Raw genomic sequence first — 25,564 nt, forward strand, 5'->3', positions numbered from 1 at the left:
TTTTGTCACTCAAACCATTGAGAGTGGCCACAGTACGATCAGCAACAGTGCATCAAACACTGCTACCTGGGGCTGCTGTTTATAGTTTCTGTCCACTAGCTGGCTGGCTGACTTCACCGTAGCAGAGCAAATCTCTATGCAGTGTCTGGGGATTTTATTTTTATTTTCTCATTGCCAGTACAACTGCTTTAATTTTAAGCAGAAATATAGAACTCCCCAGCAGTTTATAATAATTTTATGCTATGTCAGAATATTACAGACCCCAAAATAAATAGTATCTTCTTAATTGCAAGCTTACCTCAACACTTATCTCCATGTAATGAACAGCCTGCAAGACAGTGCTTTCCCTTGCTGTTCCAAAGGTCACAGGGTCATATGCCTTGTACAGGTGTTAAAATGATATTTGTTTTAAATTAGAAACTCAGGGACTATACTTTTGTTCTGTGTTTGTACAGTGCCTGGCGCAGTGGGATTCTGGTCTATGATTGGAGCTCTGAAGTGCTGTTGTAATACCAATAGTAGAAATGATCATAATTAAATTCCTTTTGAGCCTTGGCTCTTTCACGTGTTTCAAACCTCTTTTCTTCTTAGGGGTCAGTACCTGGATTATGAAAAGAGTGAGGTGGAGGCAAAGCCCAGGCAGTGGAAAAAATATGAGTTCCACTACGACAACGTGCTTTGGGCTCTGTTAACACTATTCACTGTCTCCACGGGAGAAGGGTGGCCAACGTGAGTATGAGGAATTTATTGGGTTAAGTGACTTTATTGAGAAAAATGCTAACTCTTCATAATTCTCAGAGACAGAGAAATAATAAGATACTTGTGCAAAACGGATGGAGTGTCCTTTATGAGCCAAGAGTCCAGTTTTACTAATGTCATTATTGAAGGGCTCTAAGCGCCCTACTGAGATAGGGTGGTGTGCATTAGGCCTGTGTGAAGCTTCGGTCCCTTATTCGATTTGGCGGAGATTTGGCCCAATTCGATGGCCAAATATCTGAATCTAATCAGAGGACCCTTTAATCTTTCCAAATCAAACTGGAACCCTCTGAATCAATTTGGAGAGATTCAGAAAGATTCAGAGATTTGGACATAGACACAGCTTTAAATGTTTTTTCTACATACCTCTAGGCAGCTCATGAGTGCTGTGATGCTGGGGCGCATGGAGTGTCCCACAGGAGCGCGGGGGAGTCCCCAGTGTGCCTAGCAGCAGACCTCAAAGTGGACCAAAAGCACTTCTGGTCCACTTCCAGGTCCTCTGGGGAGCACCCCGGGGCCCCCTGTGCCTCCCCAGCTCAGTGACTGGTGCCTCTTGGGTCTGGGGGGGACCAGGGGTCCCCCTGTGGCTGATCGCCGAGCTGGGTGGGTGGGGGCGGCGGCAGGGCCCACATGCTTCCCATCAGACCTAGAAGTGGATCAGAAGTACTTCCGGCCCACTTCCGGGTTCGCTGCCAAGCACATGGAGGGGCTCCCCCACACTCCCATGCGCCCCAGCACCGCAGCATTCACAAGCCAAGCTGGTACCTCAAGGTATGTAGAAAAAACTTCTAAAGCTGCGTCTGTCTTGAATCACCGATTCTCCAAATCAGCATCAAATCGTCAGATTCGGATTCGGCCGAATTGAATCAGGGACAGTGATCCGAATCAACAAATCAAACCACTGTCCCTGATTCAGACCAAATCCGAATTGAATAGGGCCCGCTTCACACATCCCTAGTGTGTATTTTTTCTGCATAGTCCTGTGAAGTTGCGCAGTGGTATTTCACAGGCACTTTTCAGTATATAATCAGTCATTTCTGGTCTTCAGACTTGCACTGCTTTTTTTTGCTATGGTATAGATTACACGATATATACAAACTAATGGGTTTGAAAGTAGGGAGAGGGAGCAATGTGACCCATAACAAAAGTATTCTAGATTTTTTTGATCAAAATTGCATTTCCTATGAAGCCTGTGACTTTATTTTGGTATGCTTTGTCCCAGGAAGTATTAGTTTAAAAAAATGCAACATAGAAGTCTTTCCACATGGCACATAATCCCTTTCATTCATCCCTCATAAAATAACAAATGAACGCTTTCAGTGCCTTGGCCAGCTGTGTTAGTCCATATTCTTGGGGCAGTGTGCTCAAGGGACTGCTCACTCATTAATCACAGCCTTTCCACTACTCATACCTGTTGACACAAGAGTGAAGAAGAAGAAGAAAACAAGAGTGCCAGAGACTCCAAAGTATCCCCAACTCCTGTAATTTCTCAAGATTGATCACAAGATAGAAATGAGTTGAGCCTATACATGTAGGGAAGAATCTCTACAATGAAGCCTCTGAGGCAAGGCCACCCTATAGGAAAAATTGGTGCTATTATGAACATAATTGTATGTTGTGTTGTATTTTATGTCATTGGGGTTTTTTCTTCTCTCTCTGCATTTGTTTACAGTGTATTGAAGCATTCGGTGGATGCTACATATGAGGAACAAGGTCCCAGCCCTGGCTATCGAATGGAAATGTCTATCTTTTACGTGGTGTACTTTGTTGTCTTCCCTTTTTTCTTTGTGAATATATTTGTGGCGCTGATCATCATCACCTTCCAGGAGCAAGGAGATAAAGTGATGTCGGAATGCAGCCTAGAGAAAAATGAGGTAACCGGGCCTTATGAGTCCAGCAACCATGTGTAGATTAGATGCTCACATCTTTTTTTGGCTCAAAATATCTTGATATCTTGTGAATGAGATATTCCAGCTTTTTCTGAGTCACTAAACATTATTACATGTCTCTTTTGCCCACATCTTCACATTCAAAATGGAAAGATGCTAAGTGCTGGCACTATATATTTGTGTGTGTGTGTGTGTGTGTGTGTGTGTGTGTGTGTGTGTGTGCGCACATGCATGAATATGTATACTGTTTTGCTTTCTAGTGGCCAGACAGCAACAAGAATAATAAGTTGAACCACAACCATAATAAGTTGAACCACAATTTCTCCAGACAACTAAAAAAAATGTTTCTATCTACACTAGTAGAGATCCAGAATTTTTAATGGTGAATGTGTGCAAGGTATTTGCCCAAGTTACCCCTAGCTTTAATCCATGGTATCAGTCTCTGTCCAGGAAGTATGCAAGATAGGATTAACCCCAGGGTTGTTCTTGCATGGGGGATTGTGTGGCACCTACTCTCATGCCTGGCTCTAAGATATGGTTATTCACTTTCACAATCAATCCCTTATTTCTAAAAAAAAAATTTCTAAAATTAATATACATAAATGAAACCAGTTTACACCAGTGACTGTAGACTTAGATGTATTTTTCTTGAGGATGAACCCTGAATTTAAAGGATCAGTTTCCCTTAGGTACCAACCTGCATGTTCTTGATGCCCAAAGGTTTGCAGTTCTTCTTTAAGAAGGTATTTACAATTAGGGCTTATCAATAAACATTCTGTAGGATATATTTTGTTAGAAAATACTGATTTCATTTAACCTGAAATTTCCCATGGGAATATGTGAATTTAACATATTTTAAATTTTGAGTAAAAGTTGTGGAAAAAAGTTTGGAATGTGTTGGAATATCCTCCTTGGACATTTTTGGAACAAAATGTTCACATTTTCTAGTTCAAAACTAATTTTAGTTGATTTTTAGTTAGTTTAATAATCGAAAACAATAAAAACCAATAAAAAGTTTAAGACCAGAAACACGTTTTGAACTAATGGAAATAATGTATTTAAAATTGAACCAAAGGTTCTTTCGGGTTTCTTGAAAAAATTTGGAGATTTAAAATTCCTGTCTCAATTCAGAACAGGACATTTTTTCAAACATGCATCTTCTTGTAGGACAGGAAAGCTGTTTCCTGCCCAGCTTTACTCATGGGAACATGAAAAAATGACAACACCTGGAAGAGATGAGCCACTGACCTTCCATGGGTATACAATCTCACAGTGCCTTCCAGAGCTGATTGCAATAGTAGATGTGTTTCATTCATATTTCATGTGAATTATCAGCTGAGCATTTTCACTGTGTGTAAATATATAGAGATTTCACTCTTTTTTTGGTATACAAATGACATCTGTACTAATCACCTGACCCAGTTCTGTAGAATTAAGCATCAGAAATGCATTGGCAAGGTTTTCTCACTGGGTGCCCTGCATTTGTGGACTTGCTGAATGCTAGGGCATGATATAAAGCCCCTCTTTTCTTTTAGGTTTTGCTTAGGGGAGGACAGTAGATGATTACGGGGGGTGGTATGTGTAGTTCACTGCTTCAGGAACTATTCCACTGTCAGTGGTGGTCCACATACCATGTGTGCTATATTTTACAGTAGTTTTCTTCAGTGTTCAGAAACTATCTAAAACACTTTTTGAAACAATACATTTGCTGTCCATCCTCTGCAAAATACTCCAGCCAGCTCTCTGCAAGCTCCGTGGTTTATCAGAGGGTGCCAGCTCATTTTGATGTTTAACATGTTCCTGTTTTCTAGAGGGCCTGTATAGACTTCGCCATAAGTGCCAAACCACTGACCCGCTACATGCCTCAAAACAAGCAGTCTTTTCAATACAAGATGTGGAAGTTTGTGGTGTCCCCTCCCTTTGAATATTTTATCATGGTCATGATTGCACTCAATACAATTGTGCTGATGATGAAGGTTAGTGAGCTATTATTAGTTTGTCCAAACTTTGTGCTGCCTAGGCAATGCACAATTTGCTCTGGGAGTAGAGGGATTGAGACTCTCTAGTAAGATGAAAGGCAGAAGCTTGGTTTTTAACCTTGCTATAGCAATATCTGCTGCTTCAATCTTACTGAAAAAGCTTGCCTGGACATGAAATCCTATAAGAGTAGAATCCCCAGCTCAGGGAGCTGCTTAGCTTGCCTTGCTGCTTCCTGTACTCCTCTAAGCCTGTTTATAGAGGACTGGGACTCAGTTCTTGAGAAGCTTGGTACTTCTCATTAATTCTCTTACGACCAAATAGGGGTCAGATGCATCCCATTTACACTGGAAAACCAAATCAATTCCAGTAAAGTCAATAGAGTTGCTTAGATTTGCAATCAGAATAAGGATTGCTGGAACTAGCTAAGTTCTGTTTGCCACATTATCCAGAAGGGAGAGCCATTGTATCCCTGGTTTGAGTCAAAGGAACCTTAGAACAGCTTTTACTTACCTCAGGGGGAAGAGGGGAGTACTTTTTACTAACAGCAACCTCGGAGGGGTCATTAAATTGCTGGAGATCAGGGGAGAGCAGCAGCATTCCAGGGGGCACATTCTGCATACCCAGCCAATGCTACCCACAGGTCTAGGATGGCCTCCATTAGTAGAGGGTTCCTCGGTGCTGATCTGGCCTATTAAAGCAGTGTAATGGCCTCTTTATGCCTCTGGAGTGACACAAATGGTCCATGGCAGAAAGCAAGATGTAGCCATTGAGTATATACAAAATCTTACTCTCACATCGATAATCTTACAGGCAAGCAAGCATTTGTGAACATTTTATTCCATTAGCATAACAAGTCCTTCATTAACAGCCTTTCTTCCCTTCTGGTTTAGTTCTATGATGCTCCAGAAGCATATGAAGAAATGCTGAAATGCCTGAATATTGTGTTTACATCTATGTTTTCAATGGAATGTGTGTTGAAGATCATTGCCTTTGGTGTACTGGTATGTTCTTCTTTCATTTACCTTCTGCTGGTTTCCCCTCATGTCAAATATCTTTTTGCTTCTGGAATGATGCAATGATTAAAAACCAATTTGCAATCCACTCTGTAAAAGAAAATAACTTCTAGATTCCTTTTCCCTCTCTTGTGTTTTTATTTTGCAGAATTATTTCCGAGATGCTTGGAATGTCTTTGATTTTGTAACAGTATTGGGAAGTATTACTGATATTTTAGTAACAGAGATTGCGGTAAGTACGGTTTGCTTAGTTTGCCTCATTTACCAACAAAGCTGTATCCTGTCAAAGCACTGTACCTTCTTCCCACCAACCTGTTCCCTGGAGTCACCTCTAGGACTCATCATGAGATGATATTCTTTGGTGGCTTGGCAGCCCATTCACATCAGGTCTGCTCTTTCCACAGGGCTGAGCACTGCTGTCTGCCCTAAAGACTTCCATACAAGAAACTCTGATGAGAATGACAAAGCTAGTAGCTGTGCTAGGAAATGCTATTTCCTTCTCATTTAGTAAAAGCATCCTATCCTAAAGCCTTTTTTACCCCTTTATGGAAAAGTCCTGTAGAATTTAATAGAGCTGAAATCCCAAATGGTTTATGATGATGATTATTTCAGAGTACCACCCATGTACTACCTACTTCAGAGAGAAAGCAGAAAGATGCTGTCTCCTTCTCTTTCTTCTCAGTCTCTATTCTGTGTATGTATCACAGCCAATGGAGATAAAAAAACAGTGAGGAGAGGACAGATTAAGGAAGGAGGATGGTTACAGCATCACCATAGTCTTAGTTTAGATATGTTTGGATTATACTTTATTTTTTATCTACATAAAATGGTTCCAGGGAAATTATATTAAATAATTTGAAGGAGAATGAGATCCTTTCCATACAGCTTATCAACCAAGCTATAAAATACAGTAAAAATATAGCATTGTTACATAAGTATATGAGTATACAGACCTTATATTAAATTCTAGTGGACTTTTTTTGGAAGGACAGTGAATGAAGTGACTTCAGGCTAAGAACTTGGTCTTAGCCCACATTGATAAAGTTTGCCCATCCTAACCCAGGTACATGTTTTCAGCCCATACTGGTGATTCTTGGTGTGAGCATACTGAAGATGTAACGTCACTACTTTTCCTCCTTAATCTTTTAAACACTTGTTTACAGATATTTCTGTGTTGAGAGCTCAGACTCTTCCCATTTACTGGGAAAAGCCCTGTCCAAGGACTTGTTCACAGGAAGTATGGATGGTGGTGAAAATTGTATCACTGGTTCTAACCATATAGTTTATTATTATGTAATATCTCTCAATACAGTATCAGAAAACACAGAGAGAGTATTTAAACTGCTGTTCACGACATGAACAGTATTCACATGCAACAGACAAACTCCATAGACTTCTGATTATATTTTCCTATTGAAACATTGCCTACAGACAAAGCAACACTCTCAAACCTAAAGCAAGACAGACTTTTATCCCCGAGTGTCACCAATGTCCCCGATCATCGTTTTGGAACATGTATTGACTGCTTAGAGCAGTTACTTCTGTTTTGGGGGACACAGTTCTCTTGAATTTGAGCATCTAGGTTTTTTTAGGCAGCTTTGAATACCTTAGCCATAATATGTGACACGGGCTTTTTGTTAGACGAGTTTATTCAATATATGCTTAATACAGTGTATCAAGACAATAGACAGTGATCAAGAAGGATCTTTAAGGGTTTATTATAATCTCATAATCTATTACCTTGCATATGGAGGAATATATTTCATTTTCCCTAAGCCATCTCTGTCTTTTAATAATATTAAGCCCATAGGCTTTTTCTTTTAATAAAAGCTCTAGTTCCACAGAGAGCTGATAGTTGTAAAAGAGAGGATGCTAAATCACATGTCAGAATTGATCAGTTTATCCCCCTTAAATTACATGCCTATTTTTGATGGTACAAAGCTGCACCATCCTAGTAACAGCATAAACATTTCCCAACACCTTTGGAAACGGTTGTCCTTCCACCTAGATGGCTGGTGTTTTCAGGAGGAGGGACTTGTCACAAGGGGTTTGGGCTGGGTAAGAAATCTAGGAGTTGTTACCTGGGAGCGCAGTCTATGGTCAGGAGAACACAGAGGCCACATCCAGACCAGCGTGGCCGTGCGGTATGTGGTGCTGCAAACACGTTCACGTACCCCATATTCAGTTGTTCTCTGCACTGCAAGGGAACAGTGAGGAGGGGGTTGACCCCTGGATATCCTACGTATTCATGCAGATATCAGCAGCAAACTAACCCTTGAGACAATGGGATGAAATTTAAAGCTACCTATAATCATAACCCCCAGGACTAAGTATGCACACTGATACTCAGACAAACATAATTCCCTTGTGAGTTGTAACAGATTTATGTAGGGATTTTGAAGATGCAGTATACTAGGCATGACCTTTGATTCAGTATGTATGCCTACATTACTCTTTTATTTTCTGTAACTAATGTCTTCAGTCATAAGTATAAAGAGTGGCAGATAGAATAATGGTTGTAAAACATAGTGTAAGTTACATCTGAAAAATCACCGTATAGTGAAAATCAGAAGGTGCCATTTTACAGCCCTCTGTAACACTTTTTGCTCCTATTCTTAAGTTTCATTTTAGAGGCTCCTGATTTAACAGTAACTAAATATATTAAACCACCTTTCAGAGAGGTATGTGTAGTTTCTATTTGCAGTGATTCTGAAGACTCCCTAGGCTGCATGTTCCATTGCAAAGCTGTTCTGACAAACATTTCCCCCATGTTTAACTGACATGTCCCCTGTTGCAGTCGTAGCCCATTGCCCTTTGTTCTGCCTCTCACAACTAATGAGCCTATTTGATCCCTGTCCTCTTTAAATCATCCCTTTATTAAGAATTTGTATACAGCTATCATGCCTCCCTTTCAGTCTTCTTTCCCTTCAGACTAAATTTGCCCAGTACTCTCAACCTTTTCCTCACTAGACTTGTTTTTCAAAACTTCTTTCATTTTCATTGCTCTCCTCTGAACTCTCTGTAATTTGTCTCTGTCTACAGCAACACACACATCATTAATGAACAGTTTTCTCTGGCTTCTGATGAATTAGGGGCCAGAGAGGGTACACTTCAGAGAGGGTCAGTGGGCTAACAGTGCACAGGCATCACACAAGCTGCCTAAAGAAACATGAGAAATGAGTTATACTCACTTAAGGGTGATGAGGACACACAGATTCCTTGAAACAATTGCTTAATTATGTGTCTTGTATTTTGTAATGGTATGCCAGAAAATTACATCAGTAATAGAACCTAAATGCAATAAGCCTGTTATTTTAGGATGTCATCTACAAATAAAATGGTGCATGTGTAGTTACATTCTGCTGCACGCAGTCTTAGTCCTCTTGTAGCAGGATCATGGCTGCATTGGATCTCCTCTTGCTCTTCCTTCCCTCCATACAGCTCGTGGCACCCACAGGGGAACACAAATGAAAGAATTTGAATCTTTGATCTGGTATGGGTTCACGAACCCCGCTGTTGAGGGGAGGAGTGCAATGCACACCATTCTGACCACTGCTTCTACTGAGCACAGGTTCCAAAGCTGCCTAAATTACATTGTGGGCAGCTTTGGCCCCCTCCAATGCCCCAGAATCTGGAGCTTGTAGTTACTTGCAGACACGGTGTGTGAGTTCTGCAGGGGAGGTGGGTTGCATGTATAAACTTCAAGAGTAATAGTTCCAAACTTAGATCCTAGGCACATGTCAGACTTACACCAGTGCAAATGATTTTTACATTGTTGCAAAAAGGAATGGACACACCCTATAGCTCTACATGAATGTTACTCATGCAAATCTTGGGAAAAATTTTGAATAAAATTACACTGGTGTAAGTTACCCAAATGTCGGTATGCTATGTGTTTGACTTATTTTAAGATAGCCATTTGCTCAAGGCAAGAAGGCTGTTACCTGCTCCTCTTCCACCGCATAGCAAAACACTATAGTCGTGCGTACTGCATCCACCCACTTTGGAATTCAGTGCCATTCACATTGGTGCATAAAAATAATACTGGTATAAAAATGTGTGACGAGGCTACCAGTGACTTGAGAGCCTGTGTCTTCTTAAATTTCAGTAGGAGTTGATCTCCTAAGTCACTTACCAGTTTTGAAGAATTTATATCATTTAAAAAATGAGGAACAAGGACAATGAGGTAACTGAGCATTGCTGTGCAGATACCAGTGACTCTGCCTAGTAGCTGAAATGAGCCCTAGCAGGAGAGCAGGTACTGAGGTGTCTCATCAGCAAATTGAGAGCCATGTGTAAGGCCATGCTATTTTATCACGTTTAAACTCTTTTGATATGCAACCACATTACCTACCTTTGCTCTTGCATGCAGAGGGGTGTTATAGCAAAGAAACTGAGACTTACTTCCATGCAGCACAGAGAACTTCAGCTCATGCTCACCCTGACTTGAGCTCTTCTCTCTACTCATGCACAGTCCAGAATACAACAACCTGGTGCACAGTGTAAAGGCCATATGTTTCTATTGACTGCAGTAGCTGGACAAAGGAGGGGGACTCAACCTCTCAAAGTCATTCTTCAAAGGTCTACATCCACAGCATATTATTACTTTCTTAGAAGAAAGGTTCTTGTTACTGCTTAACTGGCCTTTTTGGAGCAGGATGCTTCCTAGCTAATAAATAACAGTCTGGACTTTTGCATGGCATTCTTTTCTAGTCCCATCATGGATGCTCCGTCCTAACTAGTTGTCAGTTTAAATTGACCTATTGCTACTTTGACTTGAGCGCAAAGCCCAGATGACATCTTTGCCATTCTTGGTTTGGCGTTGATTGCCTGCATGTGTCCATGCAATGAAAAGCAAATTCTTTCCTACTCTCCATAGGAGAGGAACTTCTCTGTGAGACCAGTCCTGAGATCACTGGCAAACTTTGGCTAGAGGTGGGCAAGGGATAGATCTAGCTGGCAAAACAGTGTTTCCTGCTTAATCAGTCTCCCCAGCTTTCACTCTCCAGTCTAAATAAACCAGCTAACCTGGCCAGTCTTGTGAGTGGTTGTATCCTCCACCAGCCTTTGAACCACTTCAGAGTAAAGATAAAAAGGAAAAGAAATGTGTTGATTAATTCCTGTATTTAATTTCTTAGCCATGTTGTGTGTAATTTACTTTGTGAATGCAGTGGATTTTTTTTTTATTTCCTTAGGCAAAAACATGTATGTCAGTTTTCCCCGTCTTTAGTATCCAAAGGAAAGTAGGCGGAGTTAAAGGCAGGCAGTCCTTCTGAAGGCAGCTGGCCTATAGGAGGCGTTCTGAACATTTGTGAAACTGACATCTATTTCTATGCCTGGAAATACAAAAAAAATAAAAATAAAAAGTGTTTGTGAATTGTCTTCTAATTTGCATTACAAAATGAATGCAAATAACTACTACACTGTCTGTGTTACCTTTAAGGTTTCAAAATTTATTTTGATTTGAAGCCTTTAAAAAAATTGTATAATTACCATAACAAAAAACATACCCGCCCCCCAAAAAGCCCAACCGTTTCTTTTTCCAGAGAAAATTTCAGAGTTTCCTTTTTTGCCTGTCCTGATTACTCATTTTCTCTTTTGTTTTCTGTTTTGTTCCTTATTTTCCTTATCTACCTGCTGAATCACGCCATCCAATCAACATACAATGCGAAAACCATGTCTCCGTCTGTATGTTGTACACCTGCTGCTCAAAAAAAAATTTGTAAATAATCTTGCAAATATTCATCCATGAAAACATCACATATAGGACACGGTTGGTTTCATTGAATTTAAACAATTATTTCAATTCTCTGCTTTTCTTTACTTATGGTTTTTTTCTTTAATTTTTTTTTCTTTTTAATTTTTGTTTGGATAAGATTGTACTGGTGAAAAGCCTCACTGTCTGTCTGCAGTGCGCCTCAAAACTAGCTTCTATTTTGCATCTTCTTCCACGGGCTACTTGGTGACCTGAGGCAAACAGAGTTACCAATAGTCTCTTCTCTGCTGCTTGTTAGAACTGATAAAGACAAAGGGGAAACGACACTTGCTTTATTTTGCTGGACAATAAAATTAGAGCTGAAAAGAAAGCTCCATTACTTCAAATAAGGAATATTGTTTGGGTTGGAAACCCTACATTTTTGCAGGTGATAGAATCAGATTTAAAGTTCTAACCAACCAGTCTTTTATATTGAGTTATGCTGGGCTTTGTGAAAAGGAAAGCAATTCACAAAGTATCAGATAGTTTGAAGCCACAGATTGAGTCATTTGTTTGCAAGACAAAGACTTTTATTAAAACGAATGTAAATGAAAATACTGATTTTGTTTGGCTTTGAACATCCTCTGCAAATCCAGCATAATTGTATTTTCCCACCATGTTCCTAGAAAGAAAAGATGCCTAGTAACAAAAGTGAAACTCTAAATAATGTAAATGAAGTTTGGATTATGAAAAGGTCTGAAGGGCATTATGCACCTAAATCCCATTGAAATCTAATGACAGATGTTCTCCTAATTTCCTATTCTGCCCTTGGAAATTTTAGCCCCAGTCTCTTTTCCTTGCCCAAGATGCCTGAAATGCAACAAGCAAGCAAAACAATATAAATGACAAGAAAAATGCATTTGACTTTTACAGACTCTTCCAATTTTAATAAGCCCATATGGTGTCAGTTACAATGGTCAGGAAATGTGTTTATTGAAATGGCATGCTTGTTAGGCTGAGATTATCTCTTTTAATCTGTATTAGCTTTTACATCTAAAGTATCTGTTGCACAATTGCTGTTTTATTTAGAGATGAATTTAGCTTTAGCCTCAATGTAAAAACACATGTTCTGTAACCAGTTTACTGGAGGTTTACAGCTGGGAATATCTGATAGGAAATGATAGCAAAGAAAAAGGCCGTGGAACGCTCAAACCCTGCCTTTCTAAAATATTCAGAGTAAAATTGGAAAGGAGAGACCTGTATGTGCTTTACAGTAACTGAGTTGTTATAGCAGCGATGCTGTAAGGACAGAATTGTGCCCCTTATGCACCCACTAAACTCAATTTATTCTTCATTAACTTGGGATTTTTTCCACTGACTTCAAAGAAACCATTTTTTTTCTCAAGGTATAGTAACTCCTCTTATGTACTAATGGAGTTATGTGTATTTGCAGGAACTATTCTGAACTATTCTGTCTGCACATATAAAATGGTTCACATGCTCAGACATAGTTTGTCTGTTTACTTTTTCTCAGCAGATGAAACGTTGGTTCCTGACTGTAAAGAGCAGTAAAAATTCCCCAAACATCCCAATCAGTTTGCTAGAACCAAAGGCCAAATGTTGTTGTCGTAACCAAATTTGTGAAGAAAAGCTTAAAAAATCTAAAGCTTGAAGTCCATTTTTTCCTGTTTTGTTTCTTGGTCACAAAAAAAAAAAAAAAAAGAATCAGTAGCAAACTAACATAATTTTCAGTGACTTTGCCATTCAATAAACATGCAATTTATGCAGATTTGATAATCCCTGGGGAAACCTATTCAGCTCTGGCATGAGGAATTGCAACTCAGATTTTGGATAAAAGATTTTTTAATTGACCTGTGATTTTGTTAATGATGCAATAGACACAATAAAATACAGATTGGTGTTGCATATCTTTAGAGCCTCTGATGACACTGCCAGCAGCTTCCCTCTCAGCAAATGAAGTCAGTGCAGCACTGTAGATAATCGGAGGAACAGATCTGTCCAGTAGCAGGTGCCATATTTACTGTCACTTATAAGCTTTCTAAGTATGGGGAACATTAAACGATAGGAAGGGGTAAAAAGCTAATATTTAAAACTGGGACCTAAGGTACCAGTCAGTGTTCAGCATCTGTGCAACAGAAAAAAACAAAGCAAGAACGAAGGAAATAATCCAGAAGAATGACATTTATCGTTCATACAGAGTAGATCAGTGAAAGGAAAATCAATGCAAGCTTTATTGAACCGAGAAATATTGCAATGTAGAGCTTCCCCTTTGATTGCATGCAATTCTAATAATGTCCTGGGCAGTCTTGTCATTGAGGGACCTGTTTTCTATGCAGTGAACTGGGATTTATGCACACAGTGCTCTTTCACTGCTTGTGAATAGTGTGAAGAACAATCCCTCAAAAGTTTTGTAAATGTTGAAGTGGTAGGATTACCCTGGGTTGCTAGCAGTCTCCATACTGGGTTACTCCTGTAACTGCAGTTTATGATATGATAACATACCTTGCAAGAGTAGGTGTTGGGACTAGTATTTTAAAGAAGATGAAAGCTGTTATCCTCCCAACACAGTGAATTTAGGTGAAACTCTGGAACTTACCTCCTTTCAACACCTTTGAAAATTCCACTCTGGGCCATGTGCATGCTATGGGGATCTATTTTTTCTCACCTGTCCCTTTCATCAGTCAGATCTGGCTACCATTCATTGCTGTACAGTGTTTTCCCATATCTGGGAAAAACTTTTAGCTAACAGAAGGCTAAAAGCAGTTAGTATAGACTAAGATAGATGTTAAACATCATATCGGCTGACTGGTTATGAAGGAGTTATATCTATAAATTTTATCTTTATTTCTGTTACGGAGCCAATGCTGTAGCAAAACTTAGTTGTAAAATTTATAAACAGGAACCTGGTTCTGCAAATTCTTGCTGTGTGCAGATGGAGCTATTCCTAAGAGTAAAATTTGTCCTGTGTGCATGATTTTGCACTGCCTGACCCAGATGCTACCATGCAGCTAGTGGCAAGGATTTTTTTTTGGTGATATCTTTTATTGGGCCAACTGTACAGTTAAGAGAGATGGTAGACAAGCTTTTGGCACAAGTTGCCTTTCTTTCAGTCTATCTGCTACATGTTCTATCAATGAGAATTAGGGGCCTGATTCTCTAGTACCACGAATCTTGTATAGTCAGACAAGGCCTAATCCACTAAGGTGGACTCTTTCTGATGGCTTCAGTGAGCTTCAGATCAGGCTCTTACAGTTATATAAAGTGCCGAGTGTCACTTTGCACAGGTGCAACAGACTACACATGCCCCAGGACAGTAGGGATTCAAGCCCTGTGCATTTAAACACCAGATTAAATCAGAAAATCAGGTATAGAGTTACACTGATGAAACTGCACCTAGAATCTGACTCCTAGTCCATGTACAACCTAGGCTGCTGAGCTGAGCTTAATTTATATTATGTGAAGGAAAAAATAACTTTCAGAAATGCATGGGTTAAAAAAAAAAATTTGATTTTAAATTCTTAGCGGCTGTTTGCTAACCTTGAACAACCCAGGGGAATCCTTGCTTGTGTTTTGCCTGCCAGGAGCTGCCTTCTGTTACTGACTAGAAATAACTCAGTGTTGTCTGCTCTTTCATTGAACATCCCTATGCTTTTCTCTTTTCTCTTTATTTGAGGATTGAGTCTGATATCAAGTCTATGCCTAACTCTGAGCTGCTTGTGTTTTACAAACAAAGCAAACCGAGTGCATGCCTGGAACTGATCTCTTGAACTATTTGATGGTATTGGTGGAATGCAGCGCTAATGGCCTAATAATGAAGCTGGCATTTAAATAAGTTAATAGATAAAACGAGCGCCCCAAAACTCAGCATGAGCTATGCATCCAAATTAACTAGAAGTTTGGATCAACTTAATCTTAGCAGTTGTCTTGTAGTAAAAGATGATGGGGTGGGACGAGGAAAGACTCCTTTCGTTCATCTTTACCTACAAGGCCTCTATGCTTGTGTCACCCCCTCCACTGCTTATGAAGTTAAAATACTTGGTGGGATTTCCTTTAGTTAACCCAGTCAAATTAATCATGGTGATTAAAATTTGACAATCAAGTGAATTTGGGTCAGTGCATGCAGGAGGAAATAGGAGGGCAGGAAGTCTCTGTCCTTTGCATGTTTTGTTTTGGAAGTAACCCCCTCTAGATTAGCTCATTGGATAACCCATTTTCTGTCACTAAAAAAAAAAGAGAGAGTATCTAGTAGAACAAATCCCATGGAAATCAGGATCTATCCTTGGCATTTCTTTGATCCACCTGAAAAGGAATATGTATGAATGATTTAAAAAATCAGCAGGTTCCTAAGGACAGCCCCCTGCTGTTCAACCTTCTCTCCATCAATTCTCTTATAAAAACCAGTCTTACTTCCAAACAAGGATGATCCCAGCTTGTTAAGCAGACATTTCTAAAACCCAGATTATAAAATATCCTTAATTTATAACAAAAGGTGCCTTAAAGTGCACTGGCTGATATCTTCCTTTGCCATGGAAGAGGCTAATACTTCCTAATGTTATAGCCCTTCTTGGCTCGTCTTTGGTTCCCTCTAATAACAATAAAATAAGCTACCTCAAACTTCAAAACAAACCTTTAGCAAACTATAATATTTCATCAGCACTTGCTCAAACTGTTAGAGGAAACCTGCTTTATCCAAAGAAAAGAAGTTTTCCAAGAAAAGCGTGTAAGGGCTGTTTTCTTTTTACAGTTTACCCAATAGTAGAAGGGTGGGGCTCCTGTGGAGAGGGGTTTTCTCATACTTGCTGCATGTGGAGTGATCTGCACTGACGAATGTTTCTTTTGGAAGGTTTTCTGGTGGCCGATTTGCTGCTTAGATCATGAAGCTGGTAATTTTAATTTCTTTTTTGCGGGCTGTGGTTTCTCATCACGTTAATTTCTGAAGGACACAAAACCTTTACTTTCTGCAGGACAACTTTATCAACCTCAGCTTCCTGCGGCTCTTCAGGGCAGCAAGACTCATCAAGCTCCTTCGCCAAGGTTACACCATCCGCATTCTGCTCTGGACATTTGTGCAGTCTTTTAAGGTGAGTAGTCGCCAGCTGTAAGAATAGAGAGATGTGGGCTAATAGTCATAAAGCTTTGTAGTACCGTAGCATCTTCCCAGAGCCTTTCAAAGTGCCTTACGAACTCTTCAGGGGTGCTGGTTGTAGCTGTGTTGGTCTAAGGACATAGGCAGACGAAACTCTTTGGGTAAATATGATATCTTTTATTAGACCAACTAAATAGTTGGAAAAATTGTTCTTTGCAAGCTTTCAGACACAAACACCCTTCTTCAGGCATTGAGAGAGTTTGTTGCTATTTGAGTGTTTTCCCGGATGTAATAGAAGCAGTGGCGATGCACAGGGGGTGCATGTGCACCCCCTGAAAGCGCTGCTGCACCCCCTGACAGGTCATGCTCCCCGCTTAGGCGACGGGCGGGGGGGCAGTACCCCCCCCCGAGAGCACCGGCCGGGGAGTGGGAGCGCCGGATGAAGCGCTGCGGCCACTTCTGGGAGTGCTGTGGCTGCTTCCCAGTCATTGAGATTGGGCACGGAGGGACCTCCCCCTGCAGTTGGCGTGATCACCCACAGGAGGACCCCCCCCCCCCCCCCCCCGCGGTCTCTGACTGGTTGCTGGGAAGGCATGTGCCCCACCCCCCCCGACTAAGGTGGCACCAGTCACCAATGAATAGGAGCCAATATGCAAAATGCAGGTCTGTGAAAATGCAAAGGCATGGCAGTAAGGATCAGAGGCCATGGGAGACATTAGGTATGAGACAGATAGGTGTGGGGGGGAAAGGTGGGAATGTAGACCTGGTGATAATATGTAGAGAGGTTGCCTGGGGTTATTGGATGGTAGGCAGGTTATAATGTGCCATAGATCCAATGTCTATAATCTCAAAATCTCAAAAGGGCTTTCACTCAACAAGGACACTCCTCCAGAGAGATAGATCACACTTTTGAAAGACACCCCCCCCCCCCACTTGCTCCCCTGGATACCATGCAAAGAATTGCTGCAGTACAAAAAGAAAATCCCCATGAATTGCAAATCATTAGTTATGACATATCATCCCCCCCTGGAACCTATATGGAAAATCCTCAAAGAGTTGCAACCCATACTAGAAGAAGACCCATTCTTAAAGAGATCTTCCCAGAACCACCCATCCTAGCCTTCAAACAAGCATTGAACCTTGCTAACCTCATCACCAGAAGCAAACTTCCTATGGGCCAAAGCACACTGAATGGATCCAGACCATGCTGGGACAAAAAATATAAAACCTGCCAACACATCTCCGCCACTCCCACAATAACTATACCCCACAACAGAACCATCAGCATTCCTGGATCTTATACCTGCAGCTCCAGAAATTGCATACATCTCATCCAGCTCGCTAACTGCCCTGATGAAAAATATGTTGGAGAAACCAAACAACAACCGTGCACCTGAATGAATGCACACCGAAAATCTATCAAAGTAAAAAATACCCAATTACCTGTGGGAGCACACGTCTCACACGACAGCCACTCTTTCTCCAATCTCTCAGCAATAATCCTCAAAGAGAATTTAGAAAACAGCTTTCATAGACAAGCCTACGAACTTCACTTCCTAAATCTACTAGATAAAAAAAGCATGGACTAAATCAAGATATTGGATTTATGGCACATAAGGTACCTCTACACGTCACTGCATGGTGACATTGCTACAGCACCATGCTTGAGTACTTCCAAAAGTCGCCATAGCAGCGCACTGTAGCCGGGGAGCACATTACTGCAGTGACGTAGCTGGCAGTCATGTATAGACACACAATCGCTATGTTGCCTTATCGCGCCATACAGTGACAGTGCATCACTCTGTCACCATAGGGTGAAGTGCAGATGCACCCATTATAACCTGCCTGTCATCCAATTAACTCCAAGTAAACTCTCTACATTTTACCAGGTACATTCTATCACCAGGTCTATGTTCCTCCCTTTTCTCTCTACCCCCAACCTGTTTCACACCTATTGTCTCCCATTGCCCCTGATCCTCACTGCCATGCATTTATATTTTCACAGACCTGCATTTTGCATATTGCAAGAGAACACAAAACATCAACAGACTCTCCCTATGCCTGAAGAAGGGTGCTTGTGCCTGGAAGCATATAAAGAACAGTCTTATGGACTCTTGAGGATTGGGTGTCCCTTTGAGGTACCCAATCCTCAATACCCATTTTATGGAAAGGATAATTTATATGAGCATATCATCTATAACCAGGTCTTTCAAAAGTAATGAACACTCCTAGAATACAGTAAAATTAGTGGATGTTGCAGGTGCCCAGTGCCTTACAAAATCAGCTACAAAAAGAATGAATTGCAGACAAAGCAGCATAACACAGGATTGCAAAATTCCAGTTGGCTGCTCTGATTTCATGAGAACTTCCTTTGAAAAAGCCCCATAAATTTATTTGGAGAAGAGTTGTGGGCAGGGAAGTGGGGAAGAAAAGAGAAAAGAGGGAACTTTACTTGAAAGCTTATAGCATTTAGAAAATGGTACCATCTTTGTAGAGGTTTTTTATTATTACTATCATTCTGAATAAGAGATATCATTAACACAGATTGCCATTTTCTTTCAAACTCTATCAGGATACCTCTGTGTAGTCACAAGCACATCTGCATTAATATTTAGTACTTATTGACAAATTATATTGTATTAGTGCTAAAAGCTCCCTCACTTTTATGCCAGGCTCTGTATAAACACGTAACAGAACAGCAAGCCCTGCCTCAAAAGCATAGGTTTTCCTTACATCCAGTGAGCTCAAATTGCTTTGCAAAGGAGAACAAGACTCATTAGACCCATTTTACAGTGGGGAAAATGAGACAAAAAGAGTTCAGGGGACTTGCTGAGGGCTATGCAGGGAGTTATCGGCAGAACTACTCCAAAGCTCACATCCACGTACGGCTAACTGTATCTCTTTCACTATGGACCAGATCTGTGATCTGGGTTGCATCAGTATGTGTGATGATCTGTGAGTCTGTGTACCATATGTTAGGCTTTCAAATGTGTGCATCATTTCTCCGTAGGCTGAGGACTGGTTTTTGCCTCTTTAGATCTTCGGATGGGAGGTTGTGTTTTGGGAGCTGTCCTGTGAACTCTGATGTTTTTGGTTATAGAGCAGTATAATATAATTTTATTTTGTATAGGTTCCTTTTATACAAACTGCCCTCCAAAATGCCTTAAAAAATCATTCGGCTATAAGAGCAGAGAGGAAGAGAGCTCAAAACACATGAGCATGTTTTCCAGATGAGGCTGGGAATGTCATGTACAAAGTGGTAGGATGATGCGGGAGACTGTGCCAAACAGCAGAAGCTTCAGAGAAGTCTTTTGCTTCAGATGTGCCACAGCAGCATAAGGGTCACAGCTAAGAGCATTGTTAGATGGCTCGGAGAAATTGAGAACAGGAGGATCAGAGGGAGGATGGCTGCAGGAAAGTTGAAGCAAGAGCCTGTGGGTTTTAAAAGCCGGGCAATTAGGTAATAAGATCTTGAGTTACGCAAGGAGGCATCAGAGCCTTCAGAATACAGAGAACGGGGGTAATGTGACAGTGCTTCTTGGTGTGTGGGAAGAGGAGGGCAGCAGTATCACATGCATGCTGTTGTCTGGAGAGCTGAGACTTGGGAAGTTCATTATAGGTGCGTTGCACTTAGTGTCCTTGGAAAGACTTACGGGCAGGCAGCCTGTGCTGTCCAGTATACTCTTAAATGTTATGTTTTCACCCAGCTATCAAACTGTGTGACTAAGGGGACCTTTCTTATGATTAAAAAAAATAAACACCCTGTGAGAGCTGTTTGATTGCCCTTTTTTTAAGGATTCAGTTCAGGAGTTGGGGGAGACCATTGTAATCCTATCATTGCTTCATTAGACACCAGAAAAGTAACAAAGAATTACCAGTACTTCCCAGATTCAGACTGTGCCTCACCAAAAAAGAAACCAGTGCCCACAGAAAGGTAGCGGGGATGTTCTTTTAAGGAAAGTACACAAGTGAGAATCAAAGGTCATGGTATTGCTTCTATCACAGACTGCATAATCCTGGATGAGTCAGGTGGGGCCTGATCCTGAGAATCAGAGTTTCTCGAGTTAAACGCTGTATATGGGTTTTCCAGAGAGCTGGATAACTGCAAGATCATTAATAACAGCTGTAATGATGCAAGACAAAGTAAAGTGATCCAAAAATATTGAGGGGTTGAGAGAGAGAGAGAGAGAGTCTGTAAGGAAGAGCTGCATCTAACTTAAAATAGAACTGTATCCAAAATTTAGTCTGAGCTAGAATAAACCAGTATGTATACTGCCGCCTAATAATACAGCGTGCTGCTAATAATGTGAGCATCTGAGTGTCTCAGCAAGACTTGAAGCTATTAATGAATGCAGCCTCCCAATTCCAGTCTGTGGCAGGTAATTATTGCTGTCATTTGGCCCAAGTGGTTAGTTGATTTACACAGTCTTCTAGGTTGCATCTTTATGGAAGAGAAAATGATGAGGGAGTCAAGTACTTCGATGATGGAGTCAGGCACTTCTTTAGTGCACTCCTGCTTATTTATAAAGCATGTTCATAAAATCTCATTTGCTTTGTTCCAGTGACAACCAAACAGCAGAAGACAGTTTTGTTGTTCACTGTTACAAGCCTCTTTCCAGTCAGCCCTCTACACAAGCTCATTCTCATAGCTCTTCTCGAGGTTACATTTACAAGTGCTTCTCTGACTGTCCATCGAGCTTCCTTACTGCTGCCTTAGGCCTGGTCACCCCTTACCTTGTTCAGCTGCGGTACCTCAGAATTAATACTGTTTCTCAATACATGCTCTTGCTGTCATTAATATGAACCTTGCTGGTTTTTCTACAGGCATTGCCTTATGTGTGTCTCCTCATTGCGATGCTCTTCTTCATCTATGCCATTATTGGCATGCAGGTAAAGTTTGGACTTCAGTCTTGAACATGAGAACATAGGATTTGCTGTGCAGAACAAATTGGATTAGATACTGGGAGAGCCACCTTACAGTAGTGAACCTCTGCTTGGTGTTTTAGTTTGGGGGAAGGAGTTTTTTTCATTAACTCAGTTCCAGAATAGAAGAGGTGCCACAAAGGCAAAATGCCACCTTTCTATCCCCACCCCCGCATCTTGTGCTAACAGAAGACAGATATACCAATACATTCACCCTGGGCACGCTAAATGAGTGTTACTTGCATCTCTCTCATTTCTTGGGGACTAATCTTAGCCTGGACATATAGCAGCTGTAACTCTTTTTGCAATCAGTGAAAGTCACACCTGCCTATGGTAGTGGTGGTGGTCTGGATATCAGTGAAGCAGGTTGTCCTGTATTCTCATGTTTGATCATTTTTTCTTTCACACCACCTTCTGCCTCTTCCTCCCCACAAGTTACTCCTATTTTGCATATCTTGCATTTTGCAAGTTACAGTATCACTCTCTCTCAGTAACATAAGAATGTAAGAAGTGCCATACTGGGTCAGATTAATGGTCTGTCTAGCCCAGTCTCCCATCTCTGACACTGGCAGAAGTGGATGCTAGAGGGAGAATATTAAACTGGATAGATTTAGAGTGATCTATCCCCTATTCATTCGATACCCTCCTTGGCAGCCACCATTATTCATTTACAAATGCCAGGGAAAACATCTCCAATCATTCCATTCAATAGCTATTAATAGATTGTATTAGCATACCCAGGTTCAAAAAGGGACTAGACAATCTGCATTTACCACCTCCAGTGGCAGTGAATTCCACATGTTAACTATGTATTGCATAAAAAGTACTTTCTCTTGTTAGTTTTAAACCTGTCTCCTACTAATTTCAGTGGGTGTCCCTACTTCTAGTATTCGGAGACTTGGTGAACAACCATTTCCTGTTCATTTGGTCCACACCCTTCATGATTTTATAAACCTCTATTTATCTCCCCTCAGCCTTCTCCTTTCTAAACTAAAGAGTCCTAGCATTTTTACTGTCTCCTAGTATGGTAACTTCTTCATACCCCTGATCATTTTTGTATTTTTTCTAATTCTACTACATCCTTTTTGAAATGTGGAGACCAGAACTGCACAATGTATTTGAGATGGAGGTGCCATGGATTTGTAAAATTACGTGATGATGATCTCTGTTTTGTTTTCTATTCCCTTCTTAATGATGCCCAACATTTAATGGCTTTTTTTTTTTGGTTGCCTCTGCACATTGTGCTGATGTTTTTAGAGAGTTATCTACAATGACGCTAGGGTCTCTTTCCTGAGTTGTAACAGCTAGTTCAGAACCCAACATATAGTTGAGGTAATTTTTTCCTAGGTGCTTGACCTTGTTCTTGTCAACACTGAAATTCATCTGCCTTTTTTTTTTGCTCCTCACTTTGGTTGGTGAGGTCTTTCTGCTGCTTCTCTCCATCACTTTGGGATTGGACTACCCAGAATAATTTGGTATCATCTGCAAACTTGGAGATTTCACTGTGTGCCCTTATTTCCCGGTCACTGATGAAAATGTTGAACAAAATTAGGCCCAACACAGATCCCTGTGGAACACCACATTTGACCTCCCTCCAGCCTCAAAAGTGATCATTTAGCCTCACCCATTGCTTCCTACCTTTTAATCAGTCCATGAACAAAACTTCCCTCAAATCCTGCAGCACTGATTTTTTTTTTTTTTAAGCCTTTGGTGAAGGACCTTGTCAAAAGCTTTTTGAAAGTCCGAATATATTATGTTAACTGGATCCCCCTTGGCCACATCAGCTTTATGACCAGTTATACCAGTTTGTCACATTTCTCATGGCTTACATCATTATTGACTCTGGCTCAGAGATTCCTATGGAAACTTCCTCCAGACTGTAACTGGCCTTAATTGCTTTTGTTTTCTTTTTCAGGTATTTGGAAACATTGCACTAGATGATGATTCCTCAATTAATCGACACAATAACTTCAGAACGTTCTTGCAAGCCCTGATGCTACTGTTCAGGTAAATAAAATACAAAATAAAAAGGTTTAGGTTTTCAGTACAGATAATTAAGCCACTGTATTCTCCGTTGGGTAGAGCATGCAACTTTCAAAACTTCCACTTTCTGCTCTTTTTATTCCTGGGCAAGTCTACTAGAAATATATCTGCCAAACGTGGAAAGCAAATTGTTTCTGTTTCCTTCCAGCTGTGTTCATAATACTTACATTTTGCTTTTATGTTATGTTTGCACCATGACTGACTTAAATTTTAACCTTTCAAAGCTATACCTTGTTCAGAACGTGTCTATTTTCATATAGGCTCAGTTTCATTTGAAAAGCAGCGTGTTTTAAAGTGAAAAGCTAGTGAAATATAGCATTCTTTCCCACCAACCATGAAGCAATTTTCATGGATCTAACAAAATAACCAAAAAACGCTCCAGAGTCGATAGTTTGTGTCCATTTCACTTAGACATGTATGTGTGCGCGCGCTATGTGCACACCAAATGGTTAATATTTACATAACAGTACTTCTAGCACCAGTGTCATGGCTACAGTCAACAAGTGAAATTATATTGTAATGATGTCATGCTTGTAACTCAATAGTCTATTGGGGGTTTTGATTAGCATAATTTCTATGCAGCCAGATAATGAAATTACCTTTCTCCAGTTCACTCATGCAATTTAAAATAATAAATTGAAATTAATCCTTTCATCTTAACAAAATCAGTTTTTTTCAATCTTGTTCCTGGACCTTTTTGTCCAAGTTCTGGTTCACGGCTCGTGATATAGCCCACTTTTCACTGCAGCGACACTGCAGAAGGTTAGAGAACCAGTTTAACCAGCTGCTTGAGGATCCTTCCAGCATACGGTAAATTTCTGGGTAGTAAAGCCTTTGTCTGGTGATCACCCGTGGTTGTGTCTCGCATAATTTATTAGAACTTCAAGGCTGATCTAATATGCATTTAGGTCCCAAAACCGCTTGATAGTTAAGACCAAGACACATGAGTGGAGCACTGAGTTGGAAGTTTTCCATGGATAAAGAGAATACATCAACGCTCAGGCATCTTTATCCATTACTTTCCCCCTTCATTGATATTTATTAGAATTTGTAATACCTAAGTGGAAAAACAAATCGAAGAGTAAAGATGTTCAGACTTTTCCAGTGAGCTTAAGTCATCATAGTATCATAGTAGCTAGGGTCAGGAGGGACCTGAACAGATCATCTAGCCTGACCCCCTGCCACAGGCAGGAATGAATGCTGGGTTCACAAGACCCCAGACAGGTGATCGTCCAACCTCCTCTTGAATTTGCCCAAGGTAGGGGCGAGGACCACTTCCCTGGGAAGTTGGTTCCAGATTTTGGCCACCCTAACTGTAAAATATTGCCTTCTGATCTCCAACCTAAACCTATTCTCCATCAGCTTATGACCATTGTTCCTCATCACCCCAGGTGGTGCTGGGAAGAAAAGAGCTCTGCCTATTTGCTGTTGATCTCCCCTGATGAGCTTGTAGGCAGCCACCAGGTCCCCCCTCAGCCTCCTCTTGCTGAGGCTGAACAGGTTCAGGTCCCTCAGTCTCTCCTCGTAGGGCCTGTCCTGCTGCCCTCTCACCAAGCGGGTGGCCCTCCTCTGAACCCTCCCCAGGCTGGCCACATCCCTTTTGAAGCGCGGCGCCCAGTACTGGACGCAGTACTCCAACTGTGGCCTGACCAAAGTCGCATAGAGGGGGAGTATCACCTCTCTGGACTGACTTGAGATGCACCTTTGGATGCATGACAAGGTATGGCTGGCCTTGCTGGCTGCGGTCTGGCATTGGCAGCTCATGTTCATCTTCACTTATTAAGTCATGGTATTAGCAACATTTTATGTACACTTCACAGTCACTTTCCATGGGTGAAGACACTTATACAATGGGTAGAGGCATCCGAGACTTAAACTCCTTCCATAAGTTATGGGCCTGATACAGAAATTATTGAACAAATATTTCTGGCCTGTGTTAGGCAAGAAGGCAGAGTAGATAATAACAATGGCCCCATCTAGCTTTAAAACCCATGAATCTGTGAATTATGGAGTTTCAGAATCTCGTTCATTTTATAAAAAAAGGTTCAGAGGAGGCAAACAGTGACTGCACTAAGAGCAAAAGCACATTAACTGAATCCTTCTGGAACTCAGTGTGCTTGTATGCTTGTGTTTATATGCATGTATGTGTGCACGTGTG

At 40.9% G+C, this 25,564-nt stretch overlaps 1 protein-coding gene across 5 annotated transcripts in view; it reads left to right on the plus strand.

Annotated features, from left to right (window-relative positions):
• Positions 1-25,564, plus strand: part of CACNA1B (calcium voltage-gated channel subunit alpha1 B) — a 475,079-nt gene that overhangs the window by 396,460 nt on the left and 53,055 nt on the right. For all 5 annotated transcript variants that reach the window (XM_059715546.1, XM_059715542.1, XM_059715543.1 and 2 more), the window contains 8 exons: positions 592-729; positions 2,429-2,630; positions 4,457-4,621; positions 5,516-5,626; positions 5,787-5,870; positions 16,319-16,435; positions 21,265-21,330; positions 23,279-23,370. In XM_059715546.1, the coding sequence (XP_059571529.1) occupies positions 592-729; positions 2,429-2,630; positions 4,457-4,621; positions 5,516-5,626; positions 5,787-5,870; positions 16,319-16,435; positions 21,265-21,330; positions 23,279-23,370 (975 nt within the window). The remainder of the gene's footprint in view (positions 1-591; positions 730-2,428; positions 2,631-4,456; positions 4,622-5,515; positions 5,627-5,786; positions 5,871-16,318; positions 16,436-21,264; positions 21,331-23,278; positions 23,371-25,564) is intronic.

This window comes from Alligator mississippiensis, chromosome 12 (genome assembly GCF_030867095.1).
Source record: "Alligator mississippiensis isolate rAllMis1 chromosome 12, rAllMis1, whole genome shotgun sequence".
Lineage (NCBI taxonomy): Eukaryota > Metazoa > Chordata > Crocodylia > Alligatoridae > Alligator > Alligator mississippiensis.